The sequence below is a fragment of the Phyllobates terribilis genome, unplaced genomic scaffold (genome assembly GCF_046119375.1).
Source record: "Phyllobates terribilis strain yellow unplaced genomic scaffold, ASM4611937v1 Scaffold_11__3_contigs__length_659146591, whole genome shotgun sequence".
Lineage (NCBI taxonomy): Eukaryota > Metazoa > Chordata > Amphibia > Anura > Dendrobatidae > Phyllobates > Phyllobates terribilis.
The window spans coordinates 217,392,404-217,411,525 of NW_027362771.1; the positions used below are offsets into that span (position 1 = coordinate 217,392,404).

General features: G+C 41.5%; 1 protein-coding gene across 1 annotated transcript in view; it reads left to right on the forward strand.

Moving 5' to 3' along the window:
- Positions 1–19,122, forward strand: part of LOC141165936 (V-type proton ATPase subunit S1-like) — a 150,807-nt gene that overhangs the window by 119,469 nt on the left and 12,216 nt on the right. The window contains exons 7-8 of the mRNA XM_073652041.1: positions 11,953–12,191; positions 13,385–13,438. Of these exons, the coding sequence (XP_073508142.1) occupies positions 11,953–12,191; positions 13,385–13,438 (293 nt within the window). The remainder of the gene's footprint in view (positions 1–11,952; positions 12,192–13,384; positions 13,439–19,122) is intronic.

Sequence of the window (19,122 nt, forward strand, 5' to 3'; positions counted from 1 at the left end):
GAGGTGGTGGATGATATAGTAACTGATCCAACCTTGCAGGGGGACATACAGAGCGAGGACAGCAGGACACGGGGGGGGGGGGGAGTAGCAGCACAACAGGCAGCAAGAAGCAATGTGGTGGCCGCAGACACAAGGCGAGAAAGCGTTCCTCATAACGCCAACACAATGGAAATTGCCAGTACAACTGTTAGGTCTTCCCGAGTCTGGTTATTTTTTAAAAACTCTGCTGATAACCATAAAAAGCCCATTTGCACCACCTGCCAGGCCAACATCAGCAGGGGTAGCAAAACTAGCAGCCTGACCACCATCAGCATGATCAGGCAAATGGCAGCACAGCACCCGACTAAGTGGGCTTAACCCCAGGGTCCAGCAACAGTGTCTGCGGGTGACACCACTGCTTCTTCCACTGTTGTGCGTGCACGCCAATCCCCTGTCCATAGCGAAAGCCACGATGCCTCCCGCCCTGCACCTGTCATTCCACACTCTCAACTAGCACCTTCAGCAAGCACGTCCATGTCCTTGTCCCAGTGCAGCGTTCAGTTGTCCCAACCCCAGTCCTTGGAACGCAAGAGCAAATACGCAGCTAATACCCCACAGGCCACACTACTAAATTCACACATTTCGCTAATGCTTGCGCTCGAAATGCTGCCTTTTAGGCTCGTGGAGATGGATGCTTTCTGCAACCTTATGGCGGCAGCCGTCCCTTGTTACTTGGTCCCCAGCCGCCACTATTTCTCCCAGTGTGCCATCCCCGCATTACACGAGCACGTGTCCCACAATATCAGACGTGCCCTCAACAACGCATTTACTGGGAAAGTCCACCTAACCATGGATACGTGGACAAGTGCTTATGGGCAGGGATGGTACATCTGGCCCACTGGGTTAATATAGTGGAAGCCGGGACCCAGTCGGACCTTGGAACGGAACACGTCCTCCCGACGCTGAGAATTGTGGCCCCTGGGTCAATCAGGGTTGCCTCCACATTCTACAGCTCCTGCACCTCCTCCTCCTCCTCCTACTCTTCAGCATCCATTTCTGAAATGACCACATCAGGTGCAATCTAGAAGCACTGCAGCGCTGCCTCGGCCAAGCGCCAACAGGCTGTGCTGAAGCTAGTATTCTTAGGTGACAAGCTACACAATGCTGAAAAGTTGTAGACAGCTCTGAAAGAGCAGGCAGATCTGTGGCTGACACCGCTGACCCTACAGCCAGGCATGGTCATGTGTGACAATGGCCGGAACCTGGTGGCGGCTCTGAGGTGAGGCGAGCTCACACATGTACCATGCCTGGCCCATATGCTTAACCTCGTGGTTTAGCGGTTTCTCAAAACCTACCCGGACCTGCCGGATCTGCTTGTCAAAGTACGCCGCCTGTGTGCCCATTTTAGAAAGTCAGCTACAGCTTCCGCTGCCCTTGCCATGCTTCAGCAGCATTTGCAACTCTAAGCTCACCGACTGATCTGTGATATCCCCCACGTGTTAGACCTCCGCATTGCAGATGTTGGGAAGGATTTGTGAGCAGAAGAGGGCAGTTGTTGACTACCAGCCTCAACAAGGCCGTCAGTATTCAGTTCAGACTCCACACATAAGACCTCAGGAGTGAACATGTATGTTAGACATACGTACCATCTTCCAAAACTCTGAGGAGTCCACCAAGATGGTGAGTGGCGATGATGCCATAATTAGTGTCACCATCCCGCTTCTCTGTCTACTGAAACGCTCTTTGCTCACAATTAAAGAGGATGAATTGCAGGCGAAGCACGATGAGATGGAGCAAGGAACCATACAGGGTGATTACACACAGCCCAGCCTCATCTCATCCCAACGTGGATTGGGTGACAATGACGAAGAGGAGGAGGAAGAACAGGAGCTAGTTTCCTGCGCTATCGATGGTACTACCTGCACAACTGTCATACTGTCTGTTCAGCGTGGATAGCCTGAGGACAGGGAGGAGGAGGAAGAGGAGGAGGATGAGAAGGAGAGCATGGTCAGTCATCTTCTTGGTGAGGACATGGAAGTCTTGTCTCTTTGCAGTTTGGCACACATGGCTGAGTTTATGTTACGCTGCCTTTCCCGTGACCCTTGCGTGACAGTCATTATTGGTTGGTGACACTTCTAGACTCACGCTACATGGAGAACTTTCTGTCTCTTATTCCTGCGCAGGACAAGCCTAATAAAATGGGGCATTATGAGAAGGCCCTTGTTGCGGAGTTATTTAAAAAATTCCCATCTGAAAACGCTGGCGGCAGAGGTCTCATTTCGTTGGAAAGCCAAGGAGTACAGGTGAGACAGACACAAATGCAATCCAGCAGAGGCAGGGGAACACTGTCAAAGCTCTGGGACAGTTTTCTCAGACCCTCTCATCGCACAAGCCCTGATGCGCGGGGTACTCTCACAAGGAGGGACAAATTTCAGAAGATGGTGAGGGAGTACCTTGCTGACCATACCAACATCCTCCGTGATTCCTCTGTGCCTTAGAATTATTAGGTATCCAAACTGAACACATGGCATGAATTATGACCGATAGGCGCATCCGCCTGTCAACTGAAAATGCTGACAGGCTGACTCTTACAAAAATGAATAAGGGCTGGATTGGGACAGACTTCTCAACACCACCGAATAATAGCAGCGTAACATAAACTCAAATACAGTGTCTTTTTTTTTGGGAGGTCTAACTCTATTCCCATGTATCTCTGTCTTCACACCCAGACATGGGTATACGCTTCCTGATTTTGTCTATTTGCTCTTGTCCTCCTCCTTCTCTGCCTCCTCATCCTCCACCACCATATGTACCATATCAACATTTCTACGTCTCTTGCAAGGGGCATTGGAGTTCCTCCAAATTTTTGGCATCCGTTGCATTCACTGCATAGGCAAACAGTATGGGAGACCCACTTCCTAATAATGGGAACATTGTTTTCAGGAGGCCCTCTGACCTCTACGTCTCTTGCAAGGGGCATTTTAGTTCCTCCAAATTTTTGGCAGCCGTTGCTTCACTGCATAGGCAAACAGTAGAGACCCGCTCCTAATGGGAACATTTCTTTTTTACTGAGACCCTCATCTATGTCTCTTCAAAGGGGTATTGGGTTGCATCCAAATTTTTGGTAGCCCTCACAGTCACTGCATATGCAATAACAGTATAGGAGATCCACTCGTTAATAAAGGGAACAACAAAGCATAGCCGACTGATGGCTCTCTAATAGCGAGGGCCGACTGCTGGCCCTTTAGGAATAGTAAGGGCCGCCTGATCACCCTATAAAAATATGCTTTGTGATTTTCAGAGTCCCTCCATCATAAATGAAACCGGATGTGTCTGATGATGTTTCACACACCACATGGCCAGATAGGGGTGTAAAATGTTAAAATGACATTTACCGGTGAATGTATTTGAATACATTTCATCCGAAATGACCACATCAGTCACAAGCTGAAAGCACTGCAGCACTGCCTTGGCCAAGCGGCAACAGGCTGTGCTGAAGATAACACAGCAGCCTGATCTGTGGCTTTTTTCCTCTATGCCAGTCCTTTCACTGAGCTAAACAATATGGCTGTGGTGAAATACAACTGTCACTGAGAAGCAGTGTCAGACTGAAAAACATTGGGCCCACCAGAGCATTTGATTCTGAAGGCCCACCTTTCTCCCCCACTCAAGAGCCCCATAGCAGCCTCATTTTTAATATGGACTGGCGCCGTACCATCCCTGGTCACATTCACCTGTTACCACCTAAGTGCATTGGGGAGGGCACGGGTAATGTTGTGGGACCCGTGCTTGTGGAAGGTGGAGGCGACACCGGGATAAATAGTGGTGGCTGGGGACCGAGTATGGACTCCCAGCTGCCACCATGAGGTTGTGGACAGCTTCCGGCTCCATGAGCCTAAAAGGCCACATTTCAAGTGTGGGCAGCTGCCAAGAAATCTGGCAGTTTACTATTGCGGCCTGTGTTAGGCTGGCTGCATACCTGCACTTGCATTCCAAGTAACAGAAAACTAAGCAGTTGGTGGCATCTATCATCATCATAGCCTCACTTCGGCACTATAAACTCTCCCGATGGAGAAGCCAGGGCCGACCGGAGGAGTCTCCGGTTCTCTGATGGGCCCGTCCAACTCTGTCGAGAAGAAGCCCTGGCTAAGAAAATTGTGTGGGAAGGTTCCCGGACACTCTATGGCTGCTTTTTTAATGTGGATTGGACGTGCTTATGCATGTTATTTCTCAAACCCCATTGCAGATCAGGCCATTGCCCAACTCTGTAGTCATGAAATTAAAGGCGCAAAGAAAGATGTTTATGTGTCGACGCCCCACTGACAAGTGCAAGCTGATGTTGGACGGGCTGCCATTGCTTATGCAACAAGCTGCAATTGAGGACACCCAGAGTGCAATTGGGAGAAATGACACCCAGAGTAGATATGGTTTTCCTCTATGCCAGTTCGTTCACCGAGCTAAAGAATATGGCTGTGGTGAAATACAACTGTCACTGAGAAGCAGTGTCAGACTGAAAAACATTGGGCCCACGAGAGGATTTGATTCTGAGGGCCCACCTTTCTCCCCTGCTCAAGAGCCCCATAGCAGCCTCAAAGTTTGCGCCTATCATACACTCTCCCAATGGAGAAGCCAGGGCTCACCCGAAGATTCTCTGGTGGGCCTGTCCAACCCTGCTGAGAAGCAGCTCTGGCTAAGAAAAGTGTATGGGAAGGTTCCAGGACACTCTATGGCTGCATTTTTAATGTGGACTGGCTCCGTACCGTCCCTGGCCACATTCACCTGTCCACGTGTTTATGGTTAGGTAGTCCTTCCCAGTAAATGCACTGGGGAGGGCTAGGGTAATGTTGTGGGACCTGTGCTAATGGATGGCGGAGACAACACCGGGAAAAACAGTGGTCGCTGGGGACACCCTGTCGTCGCACACCATGAGGTGGTGGACAGCTTCCGCCTCCACGAGCCTAAAAGGCCACATTTCAAGTGCAAGCAGCTGTCAAAAATTTGGCAGGATAGTATTGCAGCCTGTGGGTGGGTGGGTGGCTGGCTGCATACTTGCGCTTGCATTCCAAGGAATGGGGTAGGGACAACTGAACGCTGCGCAGGGACAAGGATGTGATTGTTGCAAGTCTGCAATAACAGGTGCATGGCGGGAGGCATCTTCGCATGCGCCAAGGATCACTTATGATGGGCACACTTTTAGGCAGTGACCTGGGAGTCAGAGATGCTTCCAGGGGTCTTCCCTATCCTGTTCCCATGTCTTTTCAGAACCTTATGCATGTGTCTGATGATGTGTCACACACCACATGGCCAGATAAGGTTGTAAAATGTTAAAATTACATTTCCCAGTGAATGCATTTGTCTTGGTTAAAAGCAATGCAAAAGTGCAAAAACGCATCAAAAACATGACAACATTGTTAACAGCAGTGACCTGGGAGTCAGAAATACTTCCAGGGGTCTTCCCCATGCTGTTTCCATGTCATTTGAGCACTGTTCCCATAGATTTGGGCAATTTTTAGGCCATCTGCAGACCGTCGGGGGGAGTCGCCTGAAAAATGCTCGAGTTTCCCATAGACTTACATTGGGCTAGTTACTCAGATCAAGCACTCGAGCATTCCATGAGTACAACGAGTACCCGAGCATTTTAGTGCTCACTCATCACTACTCCCTAACAGAAAAAAAATGTTGGTTCCACATTTGTGCTGATATAAAGTAGCCATGTGGGAAATGTTATTTATTAACTATTTTGTGTGACATAGCTCTCTGATTTAAGGGCATGAAAATTCAAAGTTTGAAAATTTGTGAAATTTTCAACATTTTTGCCAAATTTCCATTTTCTTCACAAGTAAACGCAAGTGATATCAAAGAAATTTTTACCACTATCGTGAAATACAATATATCACAAAAAACAGTCTCAGAATCAGTGGGATCCGTTGAAGTGTTCCAGAGTTATTACCTCATAAAGTGACAGTGGTCAGAATTGTAAAAATTGGCCTGGTCATTAACGTGCAAACCACCCTCGGGGTGAAGGGGTTAATAGTTATTTCATCCATCCTATGTAGTGCATTTCAATAAATGTGCTTTAAGCAAATTGCTAGAATTATTCTCTGCATCTGTTTAAGAATAGTATTGATATATACAGGTCAGTAATAATTCCTATGACTCTTGTAAATCTGTCCAAAGCTATACAAAACCCTAAATCTTTTTATTGATCAGAAAGTTTATGCTGTCAATTCTTTCCATGGTAATTGAGCAAATAGAATAGTTTATGAAAAGCAAAAAAAAAGGGTGGCAATATACTGGGAAACATTCATTTAATCATTTCAGCACCTATCATTAGCAATTACTGTCATGTAACTAAATTAATAAGAATGTAATAGACAATGAAAATATTTGAGAAATATTAAAGTGTAAGAAAGCTGTATGTACAAAATGTTGTGATTACAACACATTTATAGTGTACTTCCCTTTGTAATCATTAGAATTGTAGTTGTGTTGCAAAGATTTGTTAACGTTTTATCCAGATTAGATTTGTAATTTGTTAACCTTTTTGCTATGTACAGTACTTTCAAGGAACGTAAGTCAGCACATAGCTATTATTTTGCAAACACCAGGATGCCATGTGGATCTCAGTGTTCAATGTCTGCGACCTCATGTGCCACTAACATTGTGGCCATTCAGTGATAAATGGACAGTGTGGTCTGGGACAGAACAAATATTTCCTTTGTTTTTCAACAATATATCTCTCTTCTTTTCTTGGCATGTAATCAGGAGATGTTTGGTGACTATTATTCCATATGAGATGAGTATTTAATGTATCATGTATGTTCAGCCCCTTCCATGATCCTTCACTTACTTCAGCTAAAATTGTCTCATGTGACATTTGTATGTCCAACCACAAATGAGTATATAGTAATATATAGCCCAAACACAGTCAGATGATAGACATTTATCCTCTTCTGCCATTCATATTTGTCATAGTGAAGTGTTATTTACCGCACCACCCCATGCGTATAACACAACACTAGGATGGGAGCCGACTCTTACATACAACTGGGCTCCCACTACAATACCCAGGATTATAGCTATGTGAGGTCCCGGCCATTTAACTTGTTACATGCTGCAGTTCTTACTGACAGAGAATGTAAAAAAGTATTACAGTGGAAAAGAGCTCTCTATGTCAATCCCTGAGTACCCTCAGAGCATGGCAGCTGGAGGCCTAACAATGGCCTCTGGATCTGCCATTTCCTTCAACTTATCGCATCCAACTGGAGACTGGGTCTGATAGGCTACCTGTCAGTCAAACAATAACAGGTTAGATAATGCACTGTACAGCATAAGTTGTATAGTGTTTTATCAACGCGATCAAAGGATCACATGTTCAAGTCCCCTTGTGGGACTATTGAATATTGTAAAGAAAAAAGTCATAATTGTAATAAAATAAAAATTAAAAAGATTCAAGTTCCAATTTAAACAATAAAAAAAGGTTTATTTTGAAAAAACAAACAAAATAAACACCCTTAAAAAAACTGAAATGTTTGGTATTGTTGCTTTCTTAATGTGCCATACTATAAAACTGTTCTATTATATTTCTCGGACTGTGAACATTGCAAAAGTTTAGCCCTCTCCACACGTAGCAGATACTGGTTATATTGAATAGCCGACATCTGTTTCTAGCAGACACGGCCAGAGATGAGCTCTGGCCATGGCTGTTAACTATTTATGCGCTGCTGTAAATATCATGATTACCAGCTCCTATAGGTGCGTTGGGACATGATCGCGGGGCACAGATGAGTTACAATGACAGAATGGGGTGTTCTGAAGGCCCACGTCGCCGCAATATTGGTACTCCAATGAAGCACAGCTACATGCTTAGTTTCAAAGAAGACTGAGATTTCCACTATAAACTGCAATATTATGGCATTGCAGTAAATAATATTAGTGATCGGAAGATCGCAGGTTCAAATCCACTAAATTAAAAAAGAACGTAAAAAAGAAAACGTTTTTAAAAATGTAAAAAATAAAGAAATATAACAATTTAAATCATTCCATTCAAAAATAAAGAAATTAAGAAAATAAAAAAATATACTTATTTTGAATCATTGCATTCATAAAAGTCTAATCTATCAAAATATACAAATAAATGGGGAAAAAAATCAAAACTATAAATGTTTTTTTAGTCACCTAAAAAAATGCAATAAAAACAAATTAAAGTTTAGTTAAAATTGTATAGATAAAACTATTAGATCACCACACAAAAACAAGCTGTAACTCAGCTAAATTAATGAAAAAAAATGTTGCAGGTCTTGGAAAATGGCGACACAAACCAAAAAAATATTTTCACAAATATCAGAATTATTTTTCTCCACATAACTGAAAAAAATATATACAAGTTTGATATTACCTTCGTTTTACAGTTTTGTAGAATCATGATTCAGAGAAGCTTATGCAACAGAATGTATGTTGTTAAAACAAAACCCCAAAAAACATGGTGGAATTGTATTTTTTTTTACAATTTCACAACAATTGGAATTTTTTTTCTCATTTCAAATACACTGGTAAAATAGATGGCGTCATTCAAAACTACAATTTGTCCTGCAAAAGCAAGCTATCATACATCTATGCTGATGGAAAAATAAAAAAGGTATTGCTCTTGGAAGAAGGAAAGAAATATACAAAAACTTAAATTGGTTGCGATTAGTAGGGGTTAAATAGGACTTGTCAGTTGCTCAATAAATTGAGTTAAATACCTTGTAAAAATCCATGCGCTCCTCTGATTCTGCCACTTTTTTCCATTTTGCTCTGCATCACTCCATTGCTGAAATATTCATATTTGTTGCTTTTGGAGTGTACTATGTGAAATTTCAGCTTGCAGTCTGTTAGGTATTCCACAGAGACGACACCGGGGAGATCACGCAATATCTCACCGTTGCCGTCACTATGTCTCGGATTTCGTCAGGGATCCGCGAGCACGCGGTCCCAACTACTCACTACATAGGTATTGGCAAGTGACCAGTGAGCGTATGGCGTCACACCTCCGGATTCCAACGCATGGAATGTGTATACGCCCCGTACAGTCACTGTCAGCTTCACGATAGCCCAATTATTAATATTATTTGCTGCCACCACCGTCCAGATTTGAAATATAATACAGGCCTGGGCGGGCGCTTGCGTTCTGGTAGCATATGGCTTTGGGGGAGGGAACAATTATAGAACAAAAGAAACAGAACTATTAAATTTTATATTTAATCCTAAGGGGAGGCAGTGTTATGAAAAATATACAAGATGTTACAAAAGGGAACAATACAATACATAAGCAGTAACACAAAATAATAAGGATTAAAGAAGAGACTTACTATAAGATCGCTGAGATGATTCAATGTAGGTGGAGGAGGGGCTCCTCGATTTGATTTGAATGTTATTGAACGTGACCCATTGCTTATAGTGTCTATGCCCCCTGGCAATGACTGCTCCTCTATCCTCCTGCTGACATCACAGGGGCTGGGCTCCACCCTTAATGTCTTTATTGAAAACTCTAACTTCTGGGATAACTTATTGATCATTGATCACAGAAGCTTACAAATGCCGCCATCTTTTCCGTTATGATTTTACCTTCATTTAGAGACCACGTATGGCGTATTTGCGACCTGTTATTCTGGTGCTTTTGCGCTACAGCTCCATGAAAGCGACAAGAAAATATCCCTATCCTTCCCTGCCTGACCCTATCACTAAAAATATGGGTCCCATCATTATCTGATGTATGGAACTTTAGTTATTCCATATTTCATTTTCGGCTCCAAAGAGTCTGGGGAATTTTGTTAAACTCTCTTTGAAGTCCAGGGAATGACATTTCAACAGGTATCTATAGATTTATCGCAAGCCTGCGTCTAATTGTCCCCTGCCTTTGCCAGGGGAAATCTACTCGCATTTTAAGTAGGTTGGTGGCACCTATCTTGCCAGCATTTGTGTACAAGGCCTTACTCATGAGTGTGTTAATTGGGGTTTTGTGCTGAGATTTACATGGAGACAGCTCTTGTACTGACAAGTGGTCGATTGCTAGCTCTTTTCTTGTGACAAAAGGTGGATAAGGGAGGGGTGAGAGGGACTTCAGGGGAAGAAAGAAAGAATATTTTCAATATTTCTCAATATTTCACTGACACAGTTCAACTGAGCATTTCTTCTAAATGTTCTCTGGTGGCATGCAGTTTTACCCCTCCCTCCCAGTTGCTGCCAAATAGAGCTTAGCAGCTGATTTAAAAGTATAGCTGTCTCAAGCTTAGTTAATCTGTCATTCCCAATGTATTAGAGGGAATGCTGAAAGTGCATGCCCCCAGAGAGAACCTTGAAGAAACACCATTTGGACTGTAGCAAATAATTCACATACTACAACAAATGGGAATATCTCTGCAATGGAGAGACAAAGCGCAAAAGGAAAAAAAGTGGCAGAATCAGGGAGTTTAGAGATTTTTACATGATATTTGCCTCAAATTTTTTTGAGCAAGTGACGTGTCTCTAGTGTGTAAAAATCATTGTAGGATTTTTACATAATTAATTAGCATTTTATTGCATGAGCAAATTATTTGATACAATAGAAAAACGGAAGTTAATATTTGGTGCAGAAAGCTTTGTTTGCAATTACAGAGGTCACACGTTTCCTATAGTTCTTGACCACGTTTATACACACTGCAGCATGGATTTTGGCCCACTCATTCAACCAGATCTTCTCAAGATCTTTCAGGTTTCGGGACTGCTGCTGATCAACATTAAGTTTCAACTCCCTCCAAAGATTTTCAATTGGGTTCAAGTCTGGGGACTGGCTAGGCCACTTCAGGACCTTGAACTGCTTCTTATGGAGCCACTTCTTAGTTGCCCTGGCTTTGTGTTTTGGGTCATTGTTATGCTGGAAGACCCAGCCACGACCCATCTTTAATGCTCTTATTGAGGGAAGGAGGTTGTGTGCCAAAATCTCACGATACATGACCCCATCCATCCTTCCTTCAATATGGTGCATTCATCCTGTCCCCTTTGCAGAAAAGCACCCCCAAAGTATGATGTTTCCCCTACCATGCTTCACGGTGGTGACTGTGTTCTTGGGGTTGTACTCATCCTTCTTCTTCCTCCAAACACGGCAAGTAGAGTTGATACCAAAAAGTTCTACTTTGGTCTCATCTGACCCCATTACCTTCTTCCTTGCCTCCTCTACATCATCCATTGGTGAACTTCAAATGGGCCTTAACATGTGCTGTTGTGAGTAAGGGGACCTTGAACGATTTTAATCCATGACGGCGTAGTGTGTTACTAATGGTAGTGTTTAAGACTGTGGTTCCAGCTCTCTTCAGGTCCTCCCATGTAGTTCTGGGATGATTCCTGACCTTTTGCAGTATCATCCTTACCCTACGAGGCGAGATTTTTTATAATAACTGTGCCAACAGTTGTTGCCTTCTAACCAAGCTGCTTGCCTATTGTCCTCTAGCCTATCCCAACCTTGTGCGGGTCTACAATTTTGCCATGGTGTCCTTAGTTCTTTGCTCTTGGCTATGGTAGAGAGGTTGGAGTGTGATTAATTGAGTGTGTGGACAAGTGTCTTTTATACAGGTAATGAGTTCAAACAGGTGCAATTAATACAGGTAATGAGTGCAGTGTAGGGCTTCTTAAAGAAAAACTAAAAGGTCTGTGAGAGCCAGAATTCTTGCTGGTTGGTAGGTGATCAAATACTTATTTTATGCAATAAAATACAATTTAATTATTTTAAAATCATACAATGTGATTTTCTGTTTTTTCTTTTTAGATTCTGTCTCTCACAGTTGAAGTGTACCTATGATAAAAATTACAGACCTTTCCATTCTTTGTAGGTGGGAAATCTTGCAAAATCGGCAGTGCATTAAATATTTATTTTCCCCATTGTATATGTTTGAAGTTGCTGCCAATGTATTCACAAACGGATGAAAAACAATTTTTTTAATATTTTTTTTACTATAGGTTGTCACAAGTTTTGACATGGTTTCTAAAAAAGGACGAGAGCTTCTAGCAACTGATACCACAATTTCTTATTCTCCCCTAACTGTGACAGATGGTACAAACGTCACTTGTATCTTGATTTATGCTACAAACTTTGTTATCAAAGTTAACAATTCCGTGGTGTTTGATTTGACAAATGCAACATTTGAAGTACCCTCAGCAAACACAAGTTCTTCTGAATGCTCTGACACAAATGCCACGTAAGTATATGTTAAAGCGAACCAGTCATTTTAGGTGCTGTAACCAAGAATAAACTGTCATGTGTATACATTAGAAATAACACAATTTCTGGCCATTATATGACTTGTATCCTTCATCTTTTTACCAATTTTGCCTTCTGTGGGATCTATCTCAAATTTTCAGTTCTCTCTGAGCTGGTGGGTGGTGACTACCTGGTTTGGTGTCTCCAATACATAGCATACAGAACAATAGGGACTCCTGCTCTTCAGTCTCTGAAACACATGAGACAGAAGTAGCAACAGCATGAAGAAATTACTGAGCAGTTTGGCTGTGAATCCAGCTATGGACTAAGCTAAATAATTCACTAACTGCTGCATGCTCTGCCTCTCTCTGATTCTGATTGCTTGTCTCTCATCCTCCCCTCTCCATAGGCTTTAACATCTTTTTCTGAGATCTCATTATACTGAACGTCCCTCTTGCTTTGTCTAACATTGGTTTGAGCTGTTTTTCAAAGTAGACAATGAGTTCGGGAGGCAGTGGCTTAAAAGTGGCTTATAAGTGGAGAAAGAAGTATATTTCTCTGATAAGATATATTACAATGTTTCTTATATTTGCCTTTACTATTCATTTATGCAAACGTTGTTGAAATGACAGTGATCATTTAAATTGTGTAGCATATTTAATTAGCTATTGAAGCTTTACTTTTTTTAATTATATTAAAACAAGAATAGAAGGCTTAATATTACCTGTAAACTTTAAACAAAGACAAATAAAATACTTTGATTTCTTCTGTATAAAGCTAGATTTATAGTGTACAGATTCGTACCAGCTTGAGGGAGATCTTTACTTTTCTGGACATTTGTTTTAAGTTCTGGAAGCAAGTAGTGATTCGGGACATGTAATACTTCATATATTATAGTACACTGTGACTTTATGTCAACCTTTATTTACCAATGCTCTCTAAGACTTAGTAGAAACATAGTAGAAGACAACTAAAGTTGTACTTTTAGGCATTTTCTGACCAAAGGATTATGAGCCCAACATTTCATCCCCACTGGCACCTTTCTAAATTTAGTCACACAAAGAAAAATGTGGTGAAATGAGGTGAAAAGCATTATGTCAATGGACTGATGTAATACACTTGTCTGATATGCTTCTCTTTGTTATATGCTAAATTCATATTTTGAATAATAACATTATATTTCTAATTTAGGTTGTCATTAGTATATTCATTTACAGGAAGAGAACTTAGCAGCCTTGAAATAAGGTAAGCCTGACTAAATTCTATAGAAATATTCCAGTTTTCCTTTTTGCCTTACCTGCTCAATGTTATAAGCTCTGTTAATGCCACATTATATACTCCATTTATCAGTGTCCTTTTCCTTTTTATGAATTATCTGCATTCGACATTTAAATATGGTGGATTTTTTTGTGAATATCCCACTTTGAAAATTTGAATAAAAAAAAAATAATATAAGTGAATTGAGTTTTCTAAAGCCTTAACACTTAGCTGAAAAACTCATTATGGATTTGAGGGCAGGTTAACCTATTCAGGCAACTCAAGCAGGGAAGATTGGAAACTGAAAATGTCATTGAATTGAAATAGCATATCCATTTACTGCCATCAGCAATATTAGTATATCACCTTCTATAACTATTGTACATCTTTACATGCATAACCATATGAACATTTTTAGTGTGAATGCTTCCCCATCATTTTAATGTAAAAGTCCATTTTAAAGTTGGACAGTTTGGATAAAAATAATCAGAATTTGCCAATTTATTCAATTCTAATGTGTGTAGTATCCTTCCGATTTCATCCACAGCAGACAGCAAGTGAATTAAAGGGAACCTGTCATGTTATACATGCGTTTGATCTGTGTACAGCATAGTATAGAGAAAGAGAAGCTGGGCAGAATTATATATGGGTTTGTTCAAAAAGATTCAGTATAACGTATTTTATAATATATTTTGTTCATTGAAATCCCTGATGTTTGTATGTATAAGAGTCCAATAGGCGGCCCTACTTAGTGATTGACAGCTATCTCTGCATGCATACATAGAGTAGGCGGTCTTATTCAGTGATTGAAAGTCTTCCCTGAATAACTATGCATGCAAACACCAGGGATTTCAATGAACAGAATGCAAGGTTTACTGAAACTTTTGTGCCAAAAATATATATCAATCTAATCAGCTCCTCCTGCTCTTTAACCCCTTTACAACCCAAGGTGGTTTGCACGTTAATGACCAGGCCAATTTTTACAATTCTGACCACTGTCACTTTATGAGGTAATTACTCTGGAATGCTTTAACGGATCCCCCTGATTCTGAGAATGTTTTTTCATGACATATTGTACTTCATGATCGTGGTAAAATTTCTTTGATATCACTTGCATTTATTTGTGAAAAAAAATGAAATTTGGCGAAAATTTAGAAAATTTTACAATTTTCAAAATTTGAATTTTTATGCCCTTAAATCAGAGAGATATGTCACACAAAATAGTTAATAACTAACATTTCCCACATGTAAAGTAGACATCAGCACAATTTTGGAACCAAAATTTTTTTTTATTAGGGACTATAAGGGTTAAAAGTTGACCAGCGATTTCTCATTTTTCCAACAAAATTTACAAAACCATTTTTTTAGGGACCACATCACATTTGAAGTCACTTTGAGGGGTCTTTATGACAGAAAATGCCCAAAAGTGACACCATTCTAAATACTGCACCCCTCAAGGTGCTCAAAACCACATTCAAGAACTTTATTAACCCTTCAGGTGCTTCACAGGAATTTTTGGAATGTGGAAGAAAAAAATTAACATTTAACTTTTTTCGCAAAAATGTTATTTTAGACCCAATTTTTTTATTTTTGCAGGGGCAAGAGGACAAAATGGACCCCAAAATTTGTTGTGCAATTTCCCCTGAGCATGCAGATACCCCATACATGGGGAAAAAACACTGTTTAGGCGCACGGCAGGGTTCGGAAGGGAAGGAGCGCCATTTGACTTTTTGAATGTAAAATTTGCTTGAATAATTAGCGGACGCCATGTTGCGTTTGGGGAGCCCCTGATGTGCCTAAACAGTGGAAACCCCCACAAGTGACACAATTTTGGAAACTAGACCCCTCAGGGAACTTATCTAGATGTGTGATGAGCACCTTGAACCCCCAGGTGCTTCACAGAAGTTTATAACATTGAGCCGTAAAAATAAAATTTTCACATTTTTCCCACAAAAATGTTTTTCAGTCCCCAATTTAGCATTTTCATAAGGGTAACAGGAGAAATTGCACCATGCAGTTTGTTGTACAATTTCTCCTGAGTAAGCAGATACCCCATATGTGGGGGAAAACCACTGCTTGGGCATACGGCAGGGTTCGGAAGGGAAGGAGCACCATTTGACTTTTTGAATGTAAAATTTGCTTGAATAATTAGCGGATATGCCCCTGATGTGACTAAACAGTGGAAACCCCCCAAAAATGACACCATTTTGGAAACTAGTCCTCTCATGGAACTTATCTAGATGTGTGGTGAGCACCGTGAACCCCCAAGTCCTTTACAGAAGTTTATAACATGGAGCCGTGAAAATAAAAAAATCAAACTTTTTCCACAAAAATGATGTTTTAGCCCAAATTTTTTTATTTTCACAAGGGTAAGAGGAGAAAATGTACCCCAAAAACTTTTGTGCAATTTCTCCTGAGTACGCCAATACTCCATATGTGGGGAAAATACAGTGTTTGGGCGCACGGCAGAGTTCAGAAGGGAAGGAGCACTGTGTGCCTTTTTAATGCAAAATTGGCTGGAATTAAAAGCGGATGCCATGTCGCGTTTGGAGAGCCCCTGATGTGCCTAAATAGTGGAAACCCCCCACAAGTGACCCCATTTTGGAAACTACACCCCTCAAGGATTTTATAAAGGGGTATATTTAACATTTTGAACACAGAGGTACGACTCAGAATTTGATAACATTAAGTCATCATATTGAATAAGTTGTCATTAGTCTTGAACGCAAGTGCTCGCTACTTGAGTTTGCATCAGGTACTCAGGTATGCACCATGTATCGTGGGTGCTCGAGTGACATGCTCGAGTCCCCGCCCACATGTTTCACGGTTATTAGACACCCAAAAAAAAACATGCGAGGATCGCTCATGCATGGCAGGCAATCCCCGCAAGGTTTTTTATGGCCGCGAAGCATATGGGGCGGAGACTCGAGCATGTCACTCGAGCACCTGCGATACTCAGTGCATAACCGAGCACCCGATGCAAACTCAAGTAGTGAGCACTTGCACTCAACACTAGTCGCTATATCTTCATCTTTTTTTTTTTACTTTTGAAAAAAATTCAAACCCCAACCCCAACCCTAACCCTAGCCCAACCCTAACCCTAGCCCAACCCTAGCCCAACCCTAACCCCAACCCCAACCCTAGCCCAACCCTAACTCCAACCCTAACCCTAGCACAACCCTAGCCCAACCCTAACCCTAACCCCAACCCTAACCCCTACCCTAACCCCAACCCCAACCCTAACCCCAACCCTAAACCTAACCCCAACCCTAACCCTAGCACAACCCTAGCCCAACCCTAACCCTAGCCCAACCCTAACCCTAACCCCAACCTAACCCTAGCACAACCTTAACTCGAGAGTTTATTTTTTATGCCGTTCCTTGTGCGGTATAAGTGATTAGACGACTTTATTCTTTGGGTCGGTGTGATTACAGTGATATCAGAATCATATCGGGTTTTTATGATTGACAGCTGTCACAGACTAAAAGACGCATTTTTTTTTGTAAAATCTAGTTTTTGCATCGCCATATTTTGAGAGCTAAAATTTTTCCATATTTTGGCCGACAGAGTAATGTGGCAGCTTGTTTTTTGCGGGATGAGTTGACGTTTTTATTGGTGCCACTTTCAGGCTCGTGACATTTTTTGATCTCTTTCTATTCTGATTTTTGGGAGGTAGAATAAACAAAAAACAACAATTCAGGAATTGTTTTTTTTATTATTTTTTATGCTGTACTGCGTGTGGTAAAATTGATAAGGTATCTTTATTCTTCGGGTCAGTACATTTACAGTGGTACCACATTTATATTCTTTTTCTATGTTTTGGCGCTTTTACACAATAAAAGCTATTTTATAGAAAAAAAATATTTTTTTGCATGGCTTTATTCTGAGAGCTATAACTTTTTTATTTTTTGGCTGTGGAGCTGTATGGCAGCTTGTTTTTTGCGGGACAAGATGACGTTTTCAGCGGTACCATTTTTATTTATATTCGTCTTTTTGATCTCGTGTTATTCCATTTTTTGTTTGGCGGTATGATGATGAAGCATTGTTTTTGCTTTGTTTTTTATTTTTATTTTTTATTGTGTTCACTGAAGGGGCTAACTAGTGGGACAGTTTTATAGGTCAGGTCGTTAAAGACAGGGCGATACCAAATAATGTGTACTTTTATTGTTTTTTTTTTTCATAATAATATTTATTAATGGGTACATTATATTTTTATTATTGGTGGATTTTTTATTTTATTTTGATATATTTTTACATTTTTTTTTTCACTTTCTGACAGTTTTTTTTACTTTTATACTTTGTCCCACTATGGGACTTTCACTTTTTTTTATTCTGATCGCCTGTATAGCACAGGGATGGAGCATAATCCCTGTGCTATGCAGGCTGTCAGTGCTGCAGATGCAGAAGATACTTTGGTCATGCACTGCGCTTGACCAAAATATCTTCCTGCTGTCTGGTGACCCGGATGTTGTCATGACAACATCGGGTCGTTATGGCAACATCCAGGAAGCCGTGGCAGACAACGCTGAAGGCAGGAGGGGTGAGTATCCCGATCACCTTTCCTTGCCCCCGCAATGCTGCGATTGACTTCGATCGCAGCATTGCGGGGGTTAATGTGCCGGGAGCGGTGCAGGACCGCTCCCAGCACATAGCACCGGGTGTCAGCTGTGACAATCAGCTGACACCTGGCGGCGATCGCTCCCACAGAGCCTGTGTGCGGGCGCGATCGCAAAGACGTATTAATACGTATCAGGCTCTTAAAGCCAAAGGCGCAGATACGTATTAATACGTCTTGAGCTTTAAAGGGGTTAAAGGGTTGTCTTATGAATCCCTCCAGCACACGCACTTTGCTCTGCGAGGATTCGTCGGTTTCTGAGTGGGGAAAGGCGGTGATGTATGCGATATGCATACTCCTGGACAGTAGCTGTCTCGTGGGCACGACCTCGCTCAATACAAGTGTATGGTGAGAGGGCACAGCTGTCTAGTGGGCGTGGCTGTCCAGTGGGTGTTGCCACCTAATCGGTGCAGCCTTGCTCAATACACTAGACGGCTTCGGCATATTGCATAAATCACTGCCGTTCCTGGCTCAGAAACCGGCAAATCCTTGCAGTGCACAGTGCGTGCGCTGGGGGAATTCAAAAGTCTGCAGTCACACAGAGTGACTGCAGACTTATCATTTTAGACCCGACAACCCCTTTAACAACCTGGTTGCAGATCAGATGCCAGGTTCCCTTTAAGGATCAGCATGTTATTAAAAAGCAAGTCAATCTTTTATATGGACAACTGTATTATATAGCCATTTTGGTCACACTAGCTAAATTGGAGGTTTCCAGCTCACAGTGTGAGAACAAAAAAATTCTAATTTTAATAATTTAATTTAATAATTTTAACAGGACACATACCAAAGAAATTGGTAGGACATATTGCAAAATCTGACAAATAAAAAATGTATGAACCAAAAATGACATATAGTATCTATGTTAAGAAGTTTTTTTTTCCCTCATTACCTCAAAGTTTTTTTTTTTCGATTTAACAAATGTATAATGGCTTGGGGTCTAGGTACTACTTCCCCAACCAATCGCAATCACTAAGGTGAATGGATCAGTAGTATGTAGTAGTAGCAGTATGTATGCATAACTACTTCTCCATTCAGTTTTATTGGACTGACAGAA